At 43.5% G+C, this 23272-nt stretch overlaps 1 protein-coding gene across 1 annotated transcript in view; it reads left to right on the forward strand.

Annotated features, from left to right (window-relative positions):
- Positions 1 to 22490, forward strand: part of LOC141105648 (alpha-2-macroglobulin-like) — a 235574-nt gene extending 213084 nt beyond the window's left edge. Inside the window, exons 35-36 of the mRNA XM_073595624.1 lie at positions 8146 to 8187; positions 22218 to 22490. Coding sequence (XP_073451725.1) covers positions 8146 to 8187; positions 22218 to 22240 — 65 coding nt within the window. The 3' untranslated portion in view covers positions 22241 to 22490. The remainder of the gene's footprint in view (positions 1 to 8145; positions 8188 to 22217) is intronic.
- Positions 22491 to 23272: the final 782 nt, after the last annotated feature.

Below are 23272 nucleotides of genomic sequence, written 5' to 3' on the forward strand. Positions count from 1 at the left end.
CAAAAGTTCACGCATGCTTCGAATTAGGGATGAGCCGAACACCCCCCGGTTCGGTGCACACCAGAACCTGCGAACGGACCGAAAATTCGCACGAACGTTAGAACCCCATTGACGTCTATGGGACTCAAACGTTCAAAATCAAAAGTGCTCATTTTAAAGGCTAATTTGCATGGTATTGTCCTAAAAAGGGTTTGGGGACCCGGGTCCTACCCCAGGGGACATGTATCAATGCAAAAAAAACTTTTAAAATCGGACGTTTTTTCGGGAGCAGTGATTTTAATGATGCTTAAAATAAAAAAAAAGTGAAATATTCCTTTAAATATCGTACCTGGGGGGTGTCTATAGTATGCCTGTAAAGTGGTGCGTGTTTCCCGTGTTTAGAACAGTCCCTGCACAAAATGTCATTTTTAAAGGAAAAAATCTCATTTAAAACTGCTTGCGGGTTTAATGTAATGTCGGGTCCTGGCAATATGGATGAAAACCAGTGAGACAAACGGCATGGGTACCCCCCAGACCATTACCAGGCCCTTTGGGTCTTGTATGGATATTAAGGGGAACCCCGCACCCAAATTAAAATAAGGAAAGGTGTGGGGCCACCAGGCCCTATATACTCTGAACAGCAGTATACAGGCGGTGCAAACAAGACAGGGACTGTAGGTTTGTTGTTAAGTAGAATCTGTTTGTAATTTTTAACGGGTACATTTTTAACGTGTTTAGCTCCAGCCAAAAAATCTTTTTTAAGCTTTTTGGAAAACATAGGGAAGGGTTATCACCCCTGTGACATTTGTTTTGCTGTCTTTCCCCCTCTTCAGAAGATTTCACCTCACTTTTTGTCCCAATGACAAATGTTTTTTTTTTAAATTTGGGGTTTTTTGTGGAACAAGGATTGGAAAGCATCAGTAGAAAGGAGAAATGTTTTTCCCATATTAACTCTTACAGGAGAGAATTTCCCTTCCTAGGGGTAGATTTCATCTCACTTCCTGTTGTCTCCTTCCGTTTGCAAGTAGGAGTCATTTGTAAGTTAGATGTTTGAAAGTAGGGGCCTTCCCTATATACTCAGCAGAAATTTGGGCCTTAGGTGTTGTTGTGGCCACAACACTGTAAGTCCTCACAGGGCCCTGCTGTGAAATATTAGATCAAGAATTGTAATTACACGTCCCTGTTGAACAAGGGCAGAAAAATTGGGCCTTTGGTGGTGGTGGTGGTGCTGGTGCCACAACACTGTAATGCCCCGTACACACGGTTGGATTTTCCGACGGAAAATGTGTGATAGGACCTTGTTGTCAGAAATTCCGACCGTGTGTAGGCTCCATCACACATTTTCCATCGGATTTTCCGACACACAAAGTTTGAGAGCAGGCTATAAAATTTTCTGACAACAAAATCCGTTGTCGGAAATTCCGATCGTGTGTACACAAATCCGACGGACAAAGTGCCACGCATGCTCAGAATAAATAAAGAGATGAAAGCTATTGGCCACTGCCCTGTTTATAGTCCCGACGTACGTGTTTTACGTCACCGCGTTCAGAATGATCGGATTTTCCGACAACTTTGTGTGACCGTGTGTATGCAAGACAAGTTTGAGCCAACATCCGTCGGAAAAAATCCATGGATTTTGTTGTCGGAATGTCCGAACAAAGTCCGACCGTGTGTACGGGGCATAAGTCCTCACTCTCTCTTGGTGGGTGCAGAAATGGGCCCTGCTGTGAAATATTAGATCAAGAATTGTAATTACATGCCCCTGTTGAACAAGGGCAGAAAAATTGGGCCTTTGGTGGTGTTGGTACCACAACACTGTAAGTCCTCACTCGCTCTTGGTGGGTGCAGAAATGGTCCCTGCTGTGAAATATTAGATCAAGAATTGTAATTACATGCCCCTGTTGAACAAGGGCAGAAAAATTGGGCCTTTGGTGGTGGTGGTGGTGGTGCCACAACACTGTAAGTCCTCACTCGCTCTTGGTGGGTGCAGAAATGGGCCCTGCTGTGAAATATTAGATCAAGAATTGTAATTACATGCCCCTGTTGAACAAGGGCAGAAAAATTGGGCCTTTGGTGGTGGTGGTGCCACAACACTGTAAGTCCTCACTCGCTCTTGGTGGGTGCAGAAATGGGCCCTGCTGTGCTGGTGCCACAACACTGCAACTCCTCACAGATACTCTAATTGGAACGCAGAAATGAGCCCTGCTGCAAAGTATTGCATCAAAAATTGTAATTACATGCCCCTGTTAAACAGGGGCTGAAAAATTGGGCCTTAGGCACTGGTGCTGGTGCCACAACACTGCAACCCCTCACAGATACTCTAGTTGGAATGCAGAAATGAGCCCTGCTGCAAAGTATTGCATCAAAAATTGTAATTGCATGCCCCTGCTAAACAGGGGCTGAAAAATTGGGCCATAGGCACTGGTGCTGGTGCCACAACACTGCAACCCCTCACAGATACTCTAGCTGTAACGCAGAAACGAGCCCTGCTGCAAAGTATCGCATCAAAAATTGTAATTACACGCCCCTGTTAAACAGGGGCTGAAAAATTGGGCCTTAGGCACTGGTGGTGGCGCCCAGAACCAAAAATGTTCTTACAAGCTATCAGCGTGATGATTGAGGAGGAAGAGGATAATTAGTCAGGGATAGTCACTCAGCATCAGCATAGGCAGTCTTTGAAGGGATCTGAGATTTCAAAAAAAATTATTCGGTTGCATCAGCATCAGGTGCTTGGTAGCTGGTGGTGATCCAAGACTGATTCATTTTTATGAAGGTCAGTCGATCGACCGAGTCGGTGGACAGACGCACCCTGTGATCGGTTACCACGCCTCCAGCAGCACTGAATGTGCGTTCCGAAAGAACGCTGGATGCAGGACAGGCCAGTAGCTCAATTGCATACTGTGCAAGCTCTGGCCAGTGATCCATCCTCAAGACCCAGTAACCCAGAGGATTTTCGGTGGGAAAGGTGTCTAAGTCAGATATTGCCCCTAGGTATTCCTGCACCATGTAAAACATACGCTGGCGATGGTTGCTGGAACGATCATACCTTGGGGCTGCGGACCAAAAAATTGTCTGAACGCATTGGTCAGACAGCCACCTTCTCCACCGCTCCTTCTTTGACTGACCGAAGCCTCAGCAACACGTTGTCCAGAAACAAGAGTTTGTAACCTCCCAGTCTCTGGAAACGCGTTGCACAGACCTTTCTGCAAGGCCTCACGAAGATGTTTCATCCTCTGGTCCCTCAGCGACGGCAAGATAAGGTCCGCAACCTTATCCTTGTAACATGGATCAAGGAGGGTTGCCAGCCAGTATTGGTCCTTCTCCTTGATACCACGAATACGAGGATCCTTACGCAGGCTTTGCAGGATCAGGGAGGCCATGCAGCGTAGGTTTGCTGAGGCATTCGGTCCGGAGTCCTCTGGGTCACTAAGGACGACATGGTCCGCAGCCACCTCCTCCCAGCCACGTACAAGTCCATGTGTTTCTTGGGACTGATCCCTTAAAGACTGCTGCTGATGCTGAGTGCCAGGCTCCACCTCCATACTGACACAATCTTCCTCCTCCTCCTCCTCCTCCTCCTCCTCCTCCTCCTCCTCCTCCTCTTCCTGTGTGATCGGCGGGCATGCAGGAACACTGTCTGGATAAAGGGGGCCTTGAGAGCTAAGGAAGTCCTCCTCTTCCTGCCTCTGTTCTGCCTCAAGTGCCCTGTCCATTATTCCACGCAGTGTGTGCTCCAACAGGTGGACAAGGGGGACAGTGTCACTGATGCATGCACTGTCACTGCTCACCATCCTCATGGCCTCCTCAAATGGTGACAAGACAGTGCATGCATCCCTGATCATGGCCCACTGGCGTGGGAAAAAAAACAAGCTCCCCTGACCCTGTCCTGGTGCCATAGTCGCACAGGTACTCATTGATGGCCCTCTGCTGCGTGTGCAGCCGCTGCAGCATGGCCATCGTTGAGTTCCACCTGGTGGGCATGTCACAGATTAGGCGGTTCTTGGGCAGGTTAAACTCCTTTTGGAGGTCCGTCAGCCGAGCACTGGCATTATATGACTGGTGGAAATGCACACAGACTTTCCTGGCCTGCCTCAGGACATCCTGTAAGCCCGGGTACCTGCCCAAGAACCGCTGCACCACCAAGTTAAGGATGTGAGCCAAACATGGCACATGGGTCATTTGTCCCTGTCGGAGGGCAGAGAGGAGGTTGGTGCCATTGTCACAAACCACCATTCCTGCCTTAAGGTGGCGTGGCATCAACCACCTCTGAACCTGCCCCTGCAGAGCTGACAGAACCTCTGCCCCAGTGTGGCTCCTGTCCCCCAAGCACACCAGCTCAAGCACCGCATGGCATCTTTTGGCCTGCGTACTTGCGTAGCCCCTTGAACGGCTACGGAGCACCGCTGGTTCTGAGGACAAAGCACAGGAAGAGGCCATGGAGGAAGAAGAAGAGGAGGGGGTGGAGGAGAGAGGTGTGTCACAATCATTAGCATTTTGGAGGCGTGGTGGCGGAACAACCTCCAACACTAGTGCACCTTGTCCTGCATCCTTCCCAGCTGCCAGCAGAGTCACCCAATGCACCGTGAAACTTAGGTAATGTCCCTGTCCATGCCTGCAGGACCATGAGTCAGCGGTAATATGCACCTTACCGCTGACTGCCCTGTCCAGCAAGGCATGGACAATGCCTTCCACATGCCGGTAGAGAGCCGGAATCGCCTTCCGTGAGAAAAAGTGGCGTTTGGGTACCTGCCACTGAGGAACCGCACATTCCACAAACTCACGGAAGGGGGCAGATTCTACCAACTGAAAAGGCAGCAGTTGAAGTGCTAGCAATTTTACCAAGCTAGCATTCAACTGCTGGGCATGTGGATGGCTGGGAGCAAACTTCTTTCTGTGGTGCAGCAGCTGGGGCAGGGAAATTTGCCTGTGACAAACTGACATCGGTGTACCAAAAGCAGATTGCCCACAAGTACTCGGCTGTGACACACCTAATTCTACACCTTCATTCCTCTCAGTGCAGGTCTCAGAGAGGACTGAAGGTATAGTGGGGTTGGAGATCTCAGCTGATGAGGAGCAAGGAGAGGTCCTCTTTGTTCTTTGGTGTGGGTCTTTTAGATACACTTGCCAACGAACTGCATGGCAGGTCAACATATGTCTGGTCAAGCATGTGGTACCCAAGCGGGAGATGTTTTGGCCACGCGAGATACGCTTGAGACATATGTTGCAAATAGCAGCGGTGCGATCTGATGCACTCATCTCAAAAAAGGCCCACATCAAAGAACTTTTTGAATAACGCGCAGAGACTGCAGCACCCTGCACATGTGGAGCTTTGGGGTTTGATGCAGTCAAGGTGCTGCCCTTAGGCTGGCCCCTGGAGGGCATCCTGCCTCGTTGGTGATGTGCCGCCGCCTCCTCCTCCTCCTCTCTCCTTCAGGCACCCACGTTGAGTCAGTGACCTCATTATCCCCTCCCTCCTCATCACTGGAGCAAACCTGGCAGTATGCTGCAGCAGGGGGAGCATGACTGCCAGATTGCTGTCCTTCTTGGGCACCCCCTCTGTCCGTGCTCACGTTACTGCCTTCATCAAGCTCAGTATCATCATCAGAGCCTTCCAAACGCTGGGCATCCTCCTGGAGCATGTACCCAACACTGTGGTCAAACAGTTCGAGGGACTCCTCAGGAGGACATGGTGGGGCTAGGGAAGGAGTCACTGATGACATTGAGCCAAGGGAAGAGGCCGCTGCTTTGTCAGACAAAGTACCCTGGGCATGGATGAGAGAGGATGAGGAGGATGAGAACGGCTTGGTCATCCACTCAACCAAGTCTTCCGCATGTTGCGGCTCAACACGGCCAGCTGCCGAAAAAAAGGCCAAGCGTGTCCCACGGCCACGTGCTGATGAGGATGCACCGTCTCTACGACCAGCACTAGACACAGAGCCTGCTTGCCCTCTCTTATTGGCTTGTGATTGTCTGCCTCTCCTTCTTGGCCTTCCAGACATACTAATGGCCTGTAGCTGCACTAAGCTGGGATATATATATACACTGATACTGCAGCTAGCAAAATCAACTGCCTGCCTGTAGTATGAGAACACCACCAACCTTCTACAGGTAGCTTTAGCTGAACACTGTGCAGAGCTCGCAAAAAACTAACTTGTAGCTTTATTAGCTGCCTGCGGTAGTGATAGGATCAGGAAAACACCACCAACCTTCTACAGGTAGCTTTAGCTGAACACTGTGCAGAGCTCACAAAAAAATAACTTGTAGGTTTAGCTGGACACTGTGAGGAGGACGCACCACACCAACTTGTAGTTTTAGCTGAACACTGTGAGCAGGACGCACCGCACTAACTTGTAGTTTTAGCTGAACACTGTGAGGTGGACGCACCACACTAACTTGTAGTTTTAGCTGAACACTGTGAGCAAGACGCACAGCACTAACTTGTAGTTTTAGCTGTACACTGTGAGCAGGATGCACCGCACTAACTTGTAGGTTTAGCTGAACACTGTGAGGTAGACGCACCGCACTAACTTGTAGTTTTAGCTGAACACTGTGAGGTGGATGCACCACACTAACTTGTAGCTTTAGCTGAACACTGTGAGCAGGACGCACCGCACTAACTTCTAGGTTTAGCTGAACACTGTGAGGTGGACGTACCCCACTAACTTGTAGTTTTAGCTGAACACTGTGAGCAGGACGCACCACACTAACTTGTAGTTTTAGCTGAACACCGTGAGCAGGACGCACTGCACTAACTGTAAATAGTCTAGCTGCCTGACTGTGGTACTAATAGGATCAAAAGAACACCAGCAATTTTCTTCAGGTAGTTGTAAATACTGTAACAAGACAATCCTGCCTGTCAGTAAGAAGATAACAGGAACGGATCTAGCTGAACACTGTGAGGTGGACGCACTGCACTAACTTGTAGTTTTAGCTGAACACTGTGAGCAGGACGCACTGCACTAACTTGTAGGTTTAGCTGAACACTGTGAGGTAGACGCACCACACTAACTTGTAGGTTTAGCTGAACACTGTGAGCAGGACGCACCCCACTAACTTGTAGGTTTAGCTGAACACTGTGAGCAGGACGCACCCCACTAACTTGTAGTTTTAGCTGAACACTGTGAGCAGGACGCGCTGCACTAACTGTAAATAGTCTAGCTGCCTGACTGTGGTACTAATAGGATCAAAAGAACACCAGCAATTTTCTTCAGGTAGCTGTAAATACTCTAACAAGACAAGCCTGCCTGTCAGTAAGAAGATAACAGGAACGGATCTAGCTAAACTGAATACAGTGTATATATATATATATATATATATATATATATATATATATATGTGCAACACCTGGGATGCATATATACACAATACAATACACTGTAAGTGCAGCTAACTGAATGACTGTTCTGCCTAATCTATCTAACTCAAATCAAATGACACTGTCTGTCTCTCTCTCTCTCTATCTATGAATGCCGGAACACACACTACACAGGGCCGCCGTGCAGGCGGCCTTATATAGTGTGGGGCGTGTGCTAAATCCCCTGAGCCATAATTGGCCAAAGCCTCCTTGGCTTTGGGCAATTACAGCTCTCTGTTCAGACAGCGCTGTGATTGGCCAAGCATGTGGGTCATAGTGCATGCTTGGCCAATCAGCAATGCCGCAGTGAATTATGGGCCGTGACGCGCCACACAAATTTGGCGCGAACGGCCCATATCGTTCGCAATTCAGCGAACGGGCGAACAGACGATGTTTGAGTCGAACATGGGTTCGACTCGAACACGAAGCTCATCCCTACTTGGAATCAAGCAGAAGGAGCCCAAAGGGTGGCGCACTGGCTATTGAACTTCCTTTTTATTGGCTCGCCGTATGTCTTGTACGCTCCCACGTTCGTAATTGTTAGCCAACATTTGTGTGACCGTGTGTATGCAAGACAAGTTGGAGCCAACAACCGTCAAACAAAATTCCACGGTTTTATTGTCGGAATGTCCGATCGTGTGTACGGGGCATTAGAGTTTGTTTTTGACTGGAGGGTTATGGAATAATGGTATGGTATGAAATCACCCCTTCTATATATCACACCCTCATTACTGATTGGAGTATCTGTCTTATATATCATGTGTATGTCTTTGATGGCATTTTATGGCATTTTAAATGTTCTTACCTTCCAGATGAACATGCAGTGACAGAATACAACCACCCCTGCAACACTGGTAAGGATGTCAAACTTGTGTATTTTAAATTAGATGGGTAACATTTTTCAAAACCGATTTATTATTATTATTAATATTATTATTATTATTATTATTATTATTATTATTATTATTATTATTATTATTATTATTCAGGATTTATACAACCCCTGGCAAAAAGTATGGAATCCCCAGTCTTGGAAAATGTTCATTCAATTGTTTAATTGTGTAGAAAAAAAAACTAATCACAGACATGTCTCAAAACTATTTTCATTTAACACTCCAACCTTCTGGCTTTAAGAAACCATATAAAAAAGAAAGAAAACTGCAGTCAATTGCAACTGTTTTTGCAGACCAAGCATGGCAAAACATATGAAATCACTCAATTCTGAGGAAAATATGATGGAATCACTATGTACTTTGCAGTTCTAAAACAAACATCTGCATCAGATTACATTCTGAAATTAATATCACTTTCATCCAGTCATCCACAGTCCATGATTGCTTTTCTAGCCCACTGTAACCTTGTTTTTTCTGTTTAGGTGTTAATTATGGTTTTTATTTGGCTTTTCTGTATGTAAATCCCATTTCCGTTAGGTGATGTCTTACAGTCCGGTCACAGACATTGACTCCGGTTTCTGAACATTTGTTCCTCGTTTTTTTGTTGTGCATTTTCTGTTTTCAATCTTGACGCTTTGATGTCTTCCTTGGTCTACCAGTATGCTTCCCTTTAACAACCTTCCCATTTTATTTGTACTAACAAAAACCATCATTAACACCTAAACAAAAAAAAAAAAAACAAGGTTGGCACCAAACAAAAGTTCCAGCATCATCACCCTGCCCAATACAGATTGGTAATTCATCGCTGAATATAACTTTCATCCAGTCATTCACAGTCCATGATCCTTTTCTTTAGCCCACGGTAACCTTGTTTTTTTTCTGTTTAGGTGTTAATAATGGTTTTCGTTACAGTTTTTCTCCATTGTTTTGGCTCATTTCTTGAAACAGAAATGACATTCTCAAAACTCTAAGTTCATTTGGCAAAACAGTCTTAGATTTCAGCACAACACTATAACTCACGTGCAAAAGCTCACATCTCTCCCAAAACTGTTCACTCATGCTTCAAAACCATATTCCTTTCCCATATAAAGAGTCAGTGCTACCAAAATGGCAAAGATTCTTCTCAATTGCTTTGGCTCATTTCTTGAAACAGATCAGACGTTCTCAACTCTCTTGGCGCTTTTGCCAAAATAACCTGGATGGTTCAACACAACACCATGGTTCACCTTCAAAAGCTCATATCTTTCCCAAAACAGTTCACTCATGTGTCAAAAATAAATTTCTTTCTCATTCAAATAGTCAGTGCCCCCAAAATGCTTCGTCCCTTTGGCATTGTGTAAGCACTGCAAGTCAAAATGTTTAGATGATTTGTCTCTAAGGCAGAGGACCATTGAAATATCCCTCATGTCCACCTTTCAGTCTTATGCCCCGTACACACGGTCGGACTTTGTTCGGACATTCCGACAACAAAATCCTAGGATTTTTTCCAACGGATGTCGGCTCAAACTTGTCTTGCATGCACACGGTCACACAAAGTTGTCGGAAAATCCGATCGTTCTAAACACGGTGACGTAAAACACGTACGTCGGGACTATAAATGGGGAGTGGCCAATAGCTTTTATCTCTTTATTTATTCTGAGCATGTGTGGCACTTTGTCCGTCGGATTTGTGTACACACGATCGGAATTTCCGACAATGGATTTTGTTGTCGGAAAATTTTATCTCCTGCTCTCCAACTTTGTGTGTCAGAAAATCCGATGGAAAATGTCCGATGGAGCCCACACATGGTCGGAATTTCCGACAACACGTTCCGATCAGACATTTTCCATCAGAAAATCCGACCGTGTGTACGGGGCATTACAGTTTTTCTCCATTGTTTTGGCTCATTTCTTGAAACAGAAATGACATTCTCAAAACTCTAAGTTCATTTGGCAAAACAGTCTTATGCCCTGTACACACGGTCGGATTTTTCGACGGAAAATGTGTGATAGGACCTTGTTGTCGGAAATTCCGACCGTGTGTAGGCTCCATCACACATTTTCCATCGGATTTTCCGACACACAAAGTTTGAGAGCAGGATATAAAATTTTCCGACAACAAAATCCGTTGTCGGAAATTCCGATCGTGTGTACACAAATCCGACGGATAAAGTGCCACACATGCTCAGAATAAATAAAGAGATGAAAGCTATTGGCTACTGCCCCGTTTATAGTCCCGACGTACGTGTTTTACGTCACCGCGTTTAGAACGATCGGATTTTCCGACAACTTTGTGTGAAGGTGTGTATGCAAGACAAGTTTGAGCTAACATCCGTCGGAAAAAATCCTAGGATTTTGTTGTCGGAATGTCTGAACAAAGTCCGACCGTGTGTACGGGGCATAACAGTTCAGCACAACACTATAACTCACGTGCAAAAGTTCATATCTCTTCCAAAACTGTTCACTCATGTTTCAAAACCATATTCCTTTCCCATATAAAGAGTCACTGCCCCCAAAATGGCAAAGATTCTTCTCAATTGCTTTGGCTCATTTCTTGAAACAGACCAGACGTTCTCAGCTCTCTTGGTGCTTTTGCCAAAATAACCTGGATGGTTCAGCACAACACCATGGTTCACCTTCAAAAGCTCATATCTTTCCCAAAACAATTCACTCATGTGTCAAAAATAAATTTCTTTCTAATTCAAATAGTCAGTGCCCCCAAAATGCTTTGTCCCTTTGGCATTGTGTAAGCACTGCAAGTCAAAATGTTTAGATGTTTTGTCTCTAAAGCAGAGGACCATTGAAATATCCCTCATGTCCACATTTCAGTCTTAGCCCAGTCCTTCATTGACAATGGTTACTGTACAGTTTTTGTCTAGCTAACTAAATACAATTGTGTATAAAACTGAAAAAAAAGAAAAGATTTTAGGGTAAGAGTAGCCTCCAAGGTTTGACATCACAGATTGCACTCATACTGCCAAGGAAAAATCACTTTACAGTATTGTAAACATTATCATTTACACACAAAGTTAAGTCCATACATTAGAGTAAAAAGAAAATGTATTATAATATACGTGATTTGATTGTAGCCGGAGTACTGCTTGGATCTTGAAGAAGGGGACATACCCCGAAAGCTTGTCCTGAAAAATTGTATGTTAGTGCAAATAAAAAAAGTATCACGGACAGTACTCAATTTTTTTTATAATATACGGAAATATAAACACACAAACAAAAAACAAGGAAAATTACATTTAGCCCACAATGCTGTAAATAAAGCTGGAGTTTCACAACTACTGTAACATCTCTTCACTGGCCACCATCCTCACCCTCCTGCCCATCCACACGCTGCTGTGTGTCTGGCCACAGATTCTCATCAACATTGCAGCGTATATCCTCCCTTGTGAAGCAGCGAGGGAAGAAACGGTGTGCATGTCGCAACCATCCCCTACACTGATCTCCTGTAATATCCTCACAGGCAGCATCCATTGCATGGAGCAGGGACCTCTGATCTTGAGCCCGATGCTCATACACTCTCCACCTCCAAGCAGAGAAAAACTCCTCAATAGGATTGAGGAAAGGAGAGTAAGGTGGTAGGAACACCATATCCATCCTTGGATGAGCAGTGAACCAGGCCCTGATAAGCGGGCCACGGTGGAAATTCACATTGTCCCATACAATTATATATTGTGGTAGGTGAGGCCCTATGAGACCTCTCTTATTTTCAGGGATCAAATCCAAATGAAGGCGGTCCAAGAAGATGAGGAGCTTCTGTGTATTGTATGGGCCAAGACTGGAGATGTGAGTGGCCACACCATTCTCAGAAATGGCAGCACACATAGTTATATTGCCCCCTCGCTGGCCTGGGACATCCACCGTGGCCCGGTGGCCAATAAAATTACGGCCACGTCTTCGGCCCTTGGCCAGGTTGAAGCCAGCCTCATCCACATATACGAGTATGTGAGAGGTCTCGTTTCCTTCCAATGCCATTATTCTCTACAATAGAGTAAAAAAAGAAAACATCAAATCAGTCATACAGAAGAGTCGTATACTACAGTTACAGACAGTTACATAGGAATTAGGGTTGTCCCGATACCGATACTAGTACAAGTATTTGTACTCGGGCAAATGCTCCCGATGCTTCCGACGATACCTGGAAGTCAGCTGTGATCGGCGCGTGGGGGAGTTACAAGATTCTCCCCCAGCGGCTTTCAGTGGCTTTAGTGACATACAACGGTGATCGGTCACTGCTGACTGTCACTGCATCCTCCTCCATGCCCCCTCCGTTCCTCTGTCCCCCTCCGCTGTCCCCTCCGTTCTGCTATCCCCCGCTCCTTCTCTGTCCCCTCCATTCTGCTGTGCCTCTCCGCTGTCCCCCTCCGTTCCGCCGTTCCCCTCTCCTTCTCCGTCCCCCTCCGCTGCCCTCTCCGTTCTGCTGTGCCTCTCCGCTGTCCCCTCCATTCCCCTCTCCTTCTGTCCCCCTCCACTGTCCCCCTCCATTACGCCGTCCCCCTCCTCCTTCCTTTGTGAATGGACAGAGTCAGCTGACTCTGTCCATTCACATAACTGAAACATTGTAATCTCCTGTGATTACAATGTGTCAGTTTATGAATGGAGAGGAGCCGCTGTCTTCTCTCCATTCATTCTCAGTGCAGCTGAGGCTGCAGAGAAAGGGACTGGGGAATCTCTATCCTCGGTCTCTTTCTCTGTCTCAAGGGGGAGATATCAGAGGTCTGTTACGTAAGACCCATGATATCTCACCAAAGCCCCCCAACAGGGCTGATTAAAAAAAAAACAAAAACAAAAACACATATTGCAATAAAGAATTAAAAAAAATTATTGTAAAAAATAAAAATTGTAAATAATAAAAAAAAACACACACATACACCGTTCACCCCTCCCCCCCCGAAAAAAAAAAAACACTGTCACGTGACCATAAGAAAAAAGTATCAGTATTGGCGAGTACTTGAAAAAAAGTATCGGTACTTGTACTCGGTCCTAAAAAAGTGGTATCGGGACAACCCTAATAGGAACGTTCTATGTTCTACACAAGTTCAATATACTACTGGCCAGTATTCCAGTGGTTCCAAACCTGGAGTACATGTACCCTAAGAAGAGGTACTACAGGGGGTATTTGACAGAAAGGGGAGGGGAAAAATTATCAACGAGTAGAATTACTGAAATGTCACAGTAAAACCCACAGTATTAGATAGATTTACATGGGAGGCACTACTGTAATTGCAGCTCTTTGACCCTTTTTCTTACTGTATTGTATGTTATATTCTTCAAAATAAGGATTATAATGATAATTGCATCATACAGTAAGCTGCAGTTTTTAGACAAAATGTTTATAAATCAGATACGTAAATCAAATACTTTCATACCTGGATTACCTGGATTCAGAAATCAGGTAAAGTGGGTACTGAAACCAATACATTTTGGGAACCACTGCTTACGGTAATTGTAAAAAGGTTATCTTGATGGACAACCAGTGACTGACTTACATGTACATGCTGGTACCGCAGCTCTTTCACTCTGTCAGAGTTCCTCTCAAATGGTACCCTGTAAATTTGCTTCATTGTCATCTGATGCTTCTTCAATATGCGGGCTATTGTGGAGATGCTTATAGAGTTGACATTTTGGAATATGGCTTTGTCTTGTAGGATTGCAGTGCGGATCTGTCTCAATGTGATGGCATTATTTGCAAACACCATGTTACAGATCTCTTGTTCTTGTTGTTCATTGAGGAGTTTTCCTCGGCCACCCGTGCCAGGTTGTCATCCAATCCTAGACATAGAATTCAAAGGACAACACTTCATTTGTAATTTATACCTTATGTATTCCATATAGAATGAGTTACCAATGTAATCGTATTGTTGTTTTACTTACAGTAACTTTACCACAATTCTAATGCATCACTGCACAGTGACTGGAATACTACTGTAAACTGTATACTCAATATTGTAGAAAATAAACTATTCCATACTATTCCATAGTTTATGTTCTACAATATTTTTCTTGTCATTGTTAGTGTAATATGTAACATCCCACTAGGTAAGATACTGTAATACTGTAGGCCTATCACACACACACACTAAATTAATACATAAATGAGTAAAAAAACATATTTGTTGCTCTATGCACAGTGTCCTGTCCTATACATTATATAATTCCATCATTGACTGACTACATACCTGTTTTCCCTGCGAAAGGTTTGGATGATAGAGAAGACTGTAGAGCGAGGCACATTAGGCTGCACTCGGCGACCTGCCTCCGCCATTGTGAGGCCATGGTTGATGACATGGTCTATAATTGTGGCCCGAATTTCATCAGGGACAGCATGGTATCTTCGTGCTCCTCGGCCTCTTCCCCCTATTCCACCACCACGCACCCTTACTCCTCCTCCTCTTCTTCTTCCTCTTCCTCGAGCAGGCAGTTGCCCTTGTTCATCTACTTGGCCAGGTGCCTCCATGTTCAGAAATTGTACTGGTCCTGCATGGTCAAGCTCTATATATACATGTTTGTCAGCATTCACAATCATGGACAGCACCTGTCAGGTAACTAAACATACTGTTTGATTAGTCATCTGAGACTAACTACAACTCATCCTTCGTTAGTCAAGTTCTAGTTGCACCTGTCAATTGCTGTAATAATTTTATCAAATGTTCCAAGAGATTCATATATGGTATTCATGGTATTATGTTCCTGAATCATTTTGACAATTGAACAGACTATTGTGCATGTGATGACTTAAACAATGAAATGACGCTGACACGTTTTGGAGAGAACAACCATTAGACTGAGAATTGACAATCAGTTTAGATCAACAAGATCTATTCACTTGGAAATTGTGCTAAATGTAGGCTACTTGTACTTAATCATTTGAAAGATGTACTGAGACATTGAGACATGTACTGAGACATTTGCAATTTTGATGAAATGAATGAGAAATTCAATTCAGTTGTGAACAATTGCCAAGTGGTTTGGAGATTTGTCCATGTTGTTTTGAGAATGTCATTTCTGTTTCAAGAAATTAGCCAAAACAATGGAGAAAAACTGTAGCCCAGTCCTTCATTGACAATGGTTACTGTACAGTTTTTGTCTAGCTAACTGAATACAATTGTGTATAAAACTGAAAAAAAAGAAAAGATTTTAGGGTAAGAGTAGCCTCCAAGGTTTGACATCACACATTGCACTCATACTGCCAAGGAAAAGTAACTTTACAGTATTGTAACCATTATCATTCACACACAAAGTAACTTCCACACATCAGAGTAAAAAGAAAATGTATACAGCATAACATACGGAAATATAAACACACAAACATAAAAAAAGGAAAATTACATTTAGCCTACAATGCTGTAAATAAAGCTGGAGTTTCACAACTACTGGAACATCACTTCACTGGCCACCGTCCTCACCTTCCTGCCCATCCACACGCTGCTGTCTGTCTGGCCACAGATTCTCATCAACATTGCAGCGTACATCCTCCCTTGCGATGCAACGAGGGAAGAAACGGTGTGCACGTCGCAACCATCCCCTACACTGATCTCCTGTAATATCCTCACAAGCAGCGTCCATTGCATGGAGCAGGGACCTCTGATCTTGAGCCCGATGCTCATACACTCTCCACCTCCAAGGGGAGAAAAACTCCTCAATACGATTTGAGGAAAGGAGAGTAAGGTGGTAGGAACACCATATCCATCCTTGGATGAGCAGTGAACCAGGCCCTGATAAGCAGGTAACTGTGGAAATTCACATAGTCCCATACAATTATATATTGTGGTAGGTAAGGCCCTATGAGACCTCTCTTATTTTCAGGGATCAAATCCAAATGAAGGCGCTCCAAGAAGATGAGGAGCTTCTGAGTATTCTATTGGCCAAGACTGTGGATGTGAGTGGCCATACCATTCTCAGAAATAGCAGCACACATAGTTATATTGCCCCCTCGCTGGCCTGGGACATCCACTGTGGCCCGTTGGCCAATAAAATTACGGCCACGTCTCCGGCCCTTGGCCAGGTAGAAGCCAGCCTCATCCACATATACGAGTATGTGAGAGGTCTCGTTTCCTTGCAATGCCATTATTCTCAACAATAGAGTAAAAAAAGAAAACATCAAATCAGTCATACAGAAGAGTCATACACTACAGTTACAGACAGTTACATAGGAATGTTCTATGTTCTACACAAGTTCAATATATTACTGGCCAGTATTCCAGTGGTTCCAAATCTGGAGTACATGTACCCTATGCAGAGGTACTACAGGGGGGTATTTGACAGAAAGGGGAGGGGAAAAATTATCAATGAGTAGACTTACTGAAATGTTACAGTAAAACCCACAGTATTAGATAGATTTACATGGGAGGCACTACTGTAATTGCAGCTCTTTGACCCTTTTTCTTACTGTATTATATGTTATATTCTTCAAAATAAGAAAATAAGGATTATAATGATAATTGCATCATACAGTAAGCTGCAGTTTTTAGACAAAATGTTTATAAATCAGATACATAAATCAAATACTTTCATACCTGGATTACCTAGATTCAGAAATCAGGTAAAGTAGGTACTGAAACCAATACATTTCGGGAACCACTGCTTATGGTAATTGTAAAAAGGTTATCTTGATGGACAACCAGTGACTGACTTACATGTACATACTGGTACTGCAGCTCTTTCACTCTGTCAGAGTTCCTCTCAAATGGTACCCTGTAAATTTGCTTCATTGTCATCTGATGCTTCTTCAATATGCGGGCTATTGTGGAGATGCTTATAGAGTTGACATTTTGGAATATGGCTTTGTCTTGCAGTGCGGATCTGTCTCAATGTGATGGCATTATTTGCAAACACCATGTTACAGATCTCTTGTTCTTGTTGTTCATTGAGAAGTTTTCCTCGGCCACCCGTGCCAGGTTGTCGTCCAATCCTAGACATAGAATTCAAAGCACAACACTCCATTCATAATTTATACCTAATGTATTCCGTACAGAATGAGTTACCAATGTAATCGTATTGTTTTACTTACAGTAACTTTACCACAATTCTAATGCATCACTGCACAGTGACTGGAATACTACTGTAAACTGTATCATCAATATTGTAGAAAATAAACTATTCCATATTATTCCATAGTTTATTTTCTACAATATTTTTCTTGTCATTGTTAGCATCATACGTAACATCCCACTGAGGTAAGATACTGTAATATTATAGGCCCATCACACACGCACACTAAATGAATATGTAAATGAGTAAATAAACATATTTGTTGCTCTATCCACAGTGTCCTGTCCTATACATTATATAATTCCATCATTGACTGACTACATACCTGTTTTCCCTGTGAAAGGTTTGGATGATAGAGAAGACTGTAGAGTGAGGCACATTAGGCTGCACTCGGCGACCTGCCTCCGCCATTGTGAGGCCATGGTTGATGACATGGTCTATAATTGTGGCCCGAATTTCATCAGGGACAGCATGGTGTCTTCGTGCTCTTCGGCCTCTTCCCCCTATTCCACCACCACTCACCCTTACTCCTCTCCCTCTTCTTCTTCCTCTTCCTCGAGCAAGCAGTTTCCCTTGTTCATTTACTTGGCCAGGTGCCTCCATGTTCAGAAATTGTACTGGTCCTGCATGGTCAAGTTCTATATATACATGTTTGGCAGCATTCACAATCATGGACAGCACCTGTCAGGTAACTAAACATACTGTTTGATTGGTCATCTGACACCTCCTTTGTTAGTCAAGTTCTAGTTGCACCTGACTGTCAATTGCTGTAATCATTATATCAAATGTTCCAAGAGAATCATATATGGTATTCATGGTATTATGTTCCTGAATAATTTTGACAATTGAACAGACTGTTGTGCATGTGATGACTTAAACAATGAAATGACGCTGACGCGTTTTGGAGAGAACAACCATTAGACTGAGAATTGACAATAAGTTTAGATCAACAAGATCTATTCACTTGAAAATTGTGCTAAATGTAGGATACTTGTACTTAATTATTTGAAAGATGTACTGAGACATTGAGGCATGTACTGAGACATTTGCAATTATGATGAAATGAATGAGAAATTCAATTTAGTTGTGAACAATTGCCAAGTGGTTTGGAGATTTGTCCATGTTGTTTTGAGAATGTCATTTCTGTTTCATGAAATGAGCCAAAACAATGGAGAAAAACTGTAATACAACTCAAATGGGAAGGTTGTTAAAGGGAAGCGTACTGGTAGACCAAGGAAGATATCAAAGCGTCAAGATAGAAAACTTAAAGCAATAAGCCTTGATAACAGAAAATGCACAAACAAACAAACAAAGAACAAATGGTCAGAAAATGGAGTCAATGTCTGTGACCGAACTGTAATGCTGAGTACACACAATCGGATTTTCCGATGGGAAATGTTGGATGGGAGCTTGTTGGCGGTAAGTCCGACCGTGTGTATGCTCCATCGGACATTTTGTGTCAGACTTTCTGCCAACAAATGTTAGCATGCTCTCAAATTTTCAGCCAACAAATGTGTGTTGCCGGATTTTCCAATCGTATGTACACACGTCCATCGGACAAAAGTCCAAAGTACAAACACGCATGCTCGGAATCAAGTACGAGCTGGAAGCGCTTGGTCTTTGTCAAACTAGCGTTCATCCTTTACAAGTCCTGTATTAAAAAATAAAAAAATTAAAATGTCCCGCAATGTAAATTCACGCTGCCTGATGGACAGAAAAGAAAAAAAAAAGCCGCAACGCTCTGCCTCCATGGGAGGCTCCCGCCGACTGACGCTTCTGGGTGACAGTTATTTTTCTTTTTCGGTCCGTCGGGTGGCGTGGATTTACATCGCAGGCCATTTTGATTTTTTTATTTTTTAAAAAAGGACTTGTCCCAAGCTGTCTCTTATTTTTTTTTACCATTTGTGACACTTTTTTTGTGAAATGGTAGGGGTACAATGTACCCTGTTACCAATTCACATGGGGGAGGACGGGATCTTGGGTTCCCCTTGTTAAAGGGGGCTTCCAGATTTTGATAAGCCCCCTGCCCGCATACCCCCACAACGACCGGGCAAGGGTTGTGGGAATGAGGACCTTGTCCCCATCAAAATGGTCATACCCCAAAGCACCCTCCCTATGTTGAGGGCATGTGGCCTAGTACATCCCCCCCTCTTTTCCTGCGGCCTGCCAGGTTGCATGCTCAGATAAGTGTCTGGTATGGATTTTGGGGGAACCCCTACACCATTTTTTTTATTTGGCGCAAGGTTCCCCTTAATTTCCATTCCAGACCTGGTATGGATTTTGGGGGACCCCAAGCAATTTTTTTTTTGGTTCAGGGATCCCCTTAATATTCATACCAGACCCAAAGGGCCTGCTAATGGACTGGGGAGAACCCATGCCCTTTTTTTCAATGAGTTTTATCTATATTGCCGAGACCCAACAATTCATTACATCCGCGATCAGTTTTAAATTACAATTTTTCCTTTAGAAATATCATTTTGCTGCGGTACTGTTCTAAATACTGGAAAAATGTGCCACTTTACAGGCATACTATAGACACCCCCCCAGGCACGATATTTAAAGGAATATTTCATTTTTATTGTTTCACTTTAAGCATTAAAAAAAATCACTGCTCCCGAAAAAAACGTCCGTTTTAAAAAAAAACTTTGCATTGATACATGTCCCCTGGGGCAGGACCCGGGTCCCCAAACACTTTTTATGACAATAACTTGCATATAAGCCTTTAAAATGAGCACTTTTGATTTTCCATGTTAACCACTTGACAACTGGGCACTTAAACCCCCTTCTTACCAGGCCAATTTTTAGCTTTCGGTGCTCTCACATTTTGAATGACAATTACTCAGTCATGCAACACTGTACCCATCTGAAATTTTTGTCCTTTTTTTCACACAAGTAGAGCTTTCTTGTGGTGGTATTTAATCACCACTGGGTTTTTTATTTTTTGCGCTATAAATCAAAAAAGACTGAAATTCGGTAAAAAAAAAAAATAAAATAAATCTTTGTTTCTGTTAAAATTTATTGCAGAGTATTGGCAGAGTATTGCACAGTATTGCAGAGTATTGGCAGAGTATTGCACATTATTGCAGAGTATTACACATTATTGCAGAGTACTGCAGAGTATTGCACATTATTGCAAAGTATGGGCACAGAGCAGTGGTGTGGGCACTACAGATCCAGCCCACAGCGCTGCTAAAAATGATCTCTCCCTCCCCTCGCACTGTACAGATCGGTACAGAGAGGGGAGGGAGGAATCGGTGTCAATATGATGCCCGTTTACAAGTTATCACTCCGTCATTTGATGGAGCGATCGCGTGGTAAATGGCTGCTACAAGTGGCCACTTACCACGATCCGTGATGCATTGGGTCTTCCAGATCCGGCGGTCACGGATGTTTGTGGGGGCCTGCCCCAGGGGGTGCACGAGAGCATCATTCTGGGAGGACGTCCCACGGACGCCCACCCAGAATAGGCTGACCGCGCTGTAATCGTCTTTTGGCTATGGCCCGGTCGGCAAGTGGTTAATGTCCCATAGACTTTAACGGTGTTCTGGCGGCTTTCTAGTTTGCCCCGAACACCGCATATTATTTGGTGTTCGCAGAACATCCAAACAACCAAAGTACAGCCCGAACTTATGCTCGGGTCTAACCATTTGCCCATCCCTACTACCAAATATTAAATTTGATTGTGCCAATAATTTTGTCCATTCCATTCTTGGAGTTTTACGTGGAATGTGTCAGATTTGGCTTTTTGTTTCTCTACTTTTTTGTGTCCTACCAATACAAACAAAATAAATAAACACAAGAATGCCTAAACATTTGTAATTGCAACAATTTTCTGGGCAAAGTGTTGCATTATCTGACAGAATTGCAGGGGCACCAACATTTTTGGCCATGACTGTATATGGGGCAAGAACAGAGCCAGATCATCCACAAAGCAACCTAGGCAGGAGCCTGAGACCTGTTGGATAGATGCAGAGGGGCCCGTTACAACTTTCATGCTTCTACCATTGACCAGAAGACAAGCCTGACCTGTCACAGCTGTACACCTGTCTACCACTTTAGAAGAGAAGATGCACTTGTTAGTGTCTGATAGGGAGGGGCCATGACACTACAGACAATGCGAATGGGGCACCTTCACTGTGCCTGCTGTAATCCTTATCAAAGTCAAGTCTAAAGGGTTAGTCAGAGGGCTAAACTGCCACCTAGCTTAGGACCCCGTTCTGCCTTAAACTGTCTCTGGGCAAGCAAGTCATCAGCCACTAAAGCCAAACTTCAGCTGTTTCTATCGCCACAACTCTGTCCAACCCCCACCCCATTGGACAATCATTTTTTATTATTTTTAATGTGTCTTTAGTCCAGTCATGTGACAGTGGATAGGTCCTGAAAGTGGCACAGAGCATTCTCCTGCATGGCATGATCTGCACCTGGGAGGCAGGTTCTTGACACCTGGCCTCCATTAGTGTCATTCAACCCTGAAGAGGACTGGTGGTATTAAATGGCTATTCAAAAAAATACCAGAGTTGGGCTTTAGCTTGAGATGTAAAATAAGACCATTCAGGTATGGCAGTTCATCTTTTTATCTGTTATCCATCAAATACAGGTATAAGGACAAACTGCTATGTCCAACCAGGCTTATTTTATTTTATTGTCTAGACTCATCTGCAAAGAAACTTTTTCTTGCCCCCACACATCTGTCTCTTTGTCTGTGCATCTACATTTCCTTCTTTCTCATTGGCTTGATTAACTTTTATACTTTGATGTCCACGGTGCTTGTGTGTATATACAGTGTATAGTAAATATATTTTTGTTCAGTTATTTTTATGAAACCATGCCTGAAGAATTTTTTAAGCTTGAATCTCAAAAAATTATTCCGTTAGCCACACAAAAGGTATTGCCAATGTTTTAATTTCCATATGACTATCTAACACATTTTTGCCATTTCTTGTCATATAATATTCTAACTCACTTATAAACAAAACTGTAATCTTTCTATACTTTTGTTCTATTTTGTAGGGGACTCTGGCAATTCAAGATGAAGACAAAGTCACTAATGTCACTAAATGAACAAGAATTTATAAAATATATCACTATTTCCATAAATGAGCCTTATGGCATCCATAAACCATGTGACAGAAAACAACCAATCAGTGGCAAGCACTGCATCTAGTACTTTGGGAGCTATGACGCTGCCTTTCTCTGTGATGATGGTTTTAAACTGAAATGATGTTGTATGTACATTGATGTTGTATTAGCATTTTGAGTAATTAAAGTACATTTTACCTGTCAGTATTTTTTCCTGTGACTGGAGAAAGTTACATGTTACATGCCCTCAACATATGGGGCTTACTTTGCCAGAGAGGTTTGAATTGCCAGTAAGTGACACTCCATTGCCGGTTTCCTAAAGAAAAAGAAAAATAGGGTGCAATCCCCTTTAAAGCTCCACAAAATACATAGAAGACCCTTAAAGGTCAAAAAAATAAAATTTGCAAATGTCAGTATTAAAAAAAAAAGGGACCACTGCTCCTGACCAAATAGAAATTAAAGAAAAAAAAAAAAAAAATTTTTTTGCATTGGTACATATTTCCCAGGGTATTGACATGTTTGACAATTCCTTAAAGCTTTTGTTAACCTAAAAAAAAAGAAAAAAAAGAAAAAAAAAAAAAAACCTGTTCCTTTAAAGCATGTTATACAGCACAGTGCTTGTGCTGTGTCATTTGGCCCCTGGTAACACCTGAAATACCTGGCTGATCCTGCCTGGTTCTGCCCTCCCCTTTGTAAACTGACCACGGTAAATCATGACTTCTGAGCCCTGACACTGTGGACAGTTTACGTGCCTCCATCATGTGCAGCTCTCCTCTGTCCTCTTCTGTGCTCTCCTCCGTCCACTCCCCCTCCTCTCCCTGCCTGTCAGCTCTGTGTCCCCTCCCCTCCTGCTGCTCAAAATACTGTTACATTTTTACAGTATCCTCTCTGTTTATTAATGTAATCTGCTCCCGTGTCTGTGCCTTATAAAAAGAAATGCAGCTATGTACCTGATTTTGGAGTGCTGATCGGCGCTCACATGACCC

The sequence above is a fragment of the Aquarana catesbeiana genome, linkage group LG08, assembly GCF_042186555.1.
Source record: "Aquarana catesbeiana isolate 2022-GZ linkage group LG08, ASM4218655v1, whole genome shotgun sequence".
In the NCBI taxonomy this organism is placed as follows: domain Eukaryota; kingdom Metazoa; phylum Chordata; class Amphibia; order Anura; family Ranidae; genus Aquarana; species Aquarana catesbeiana.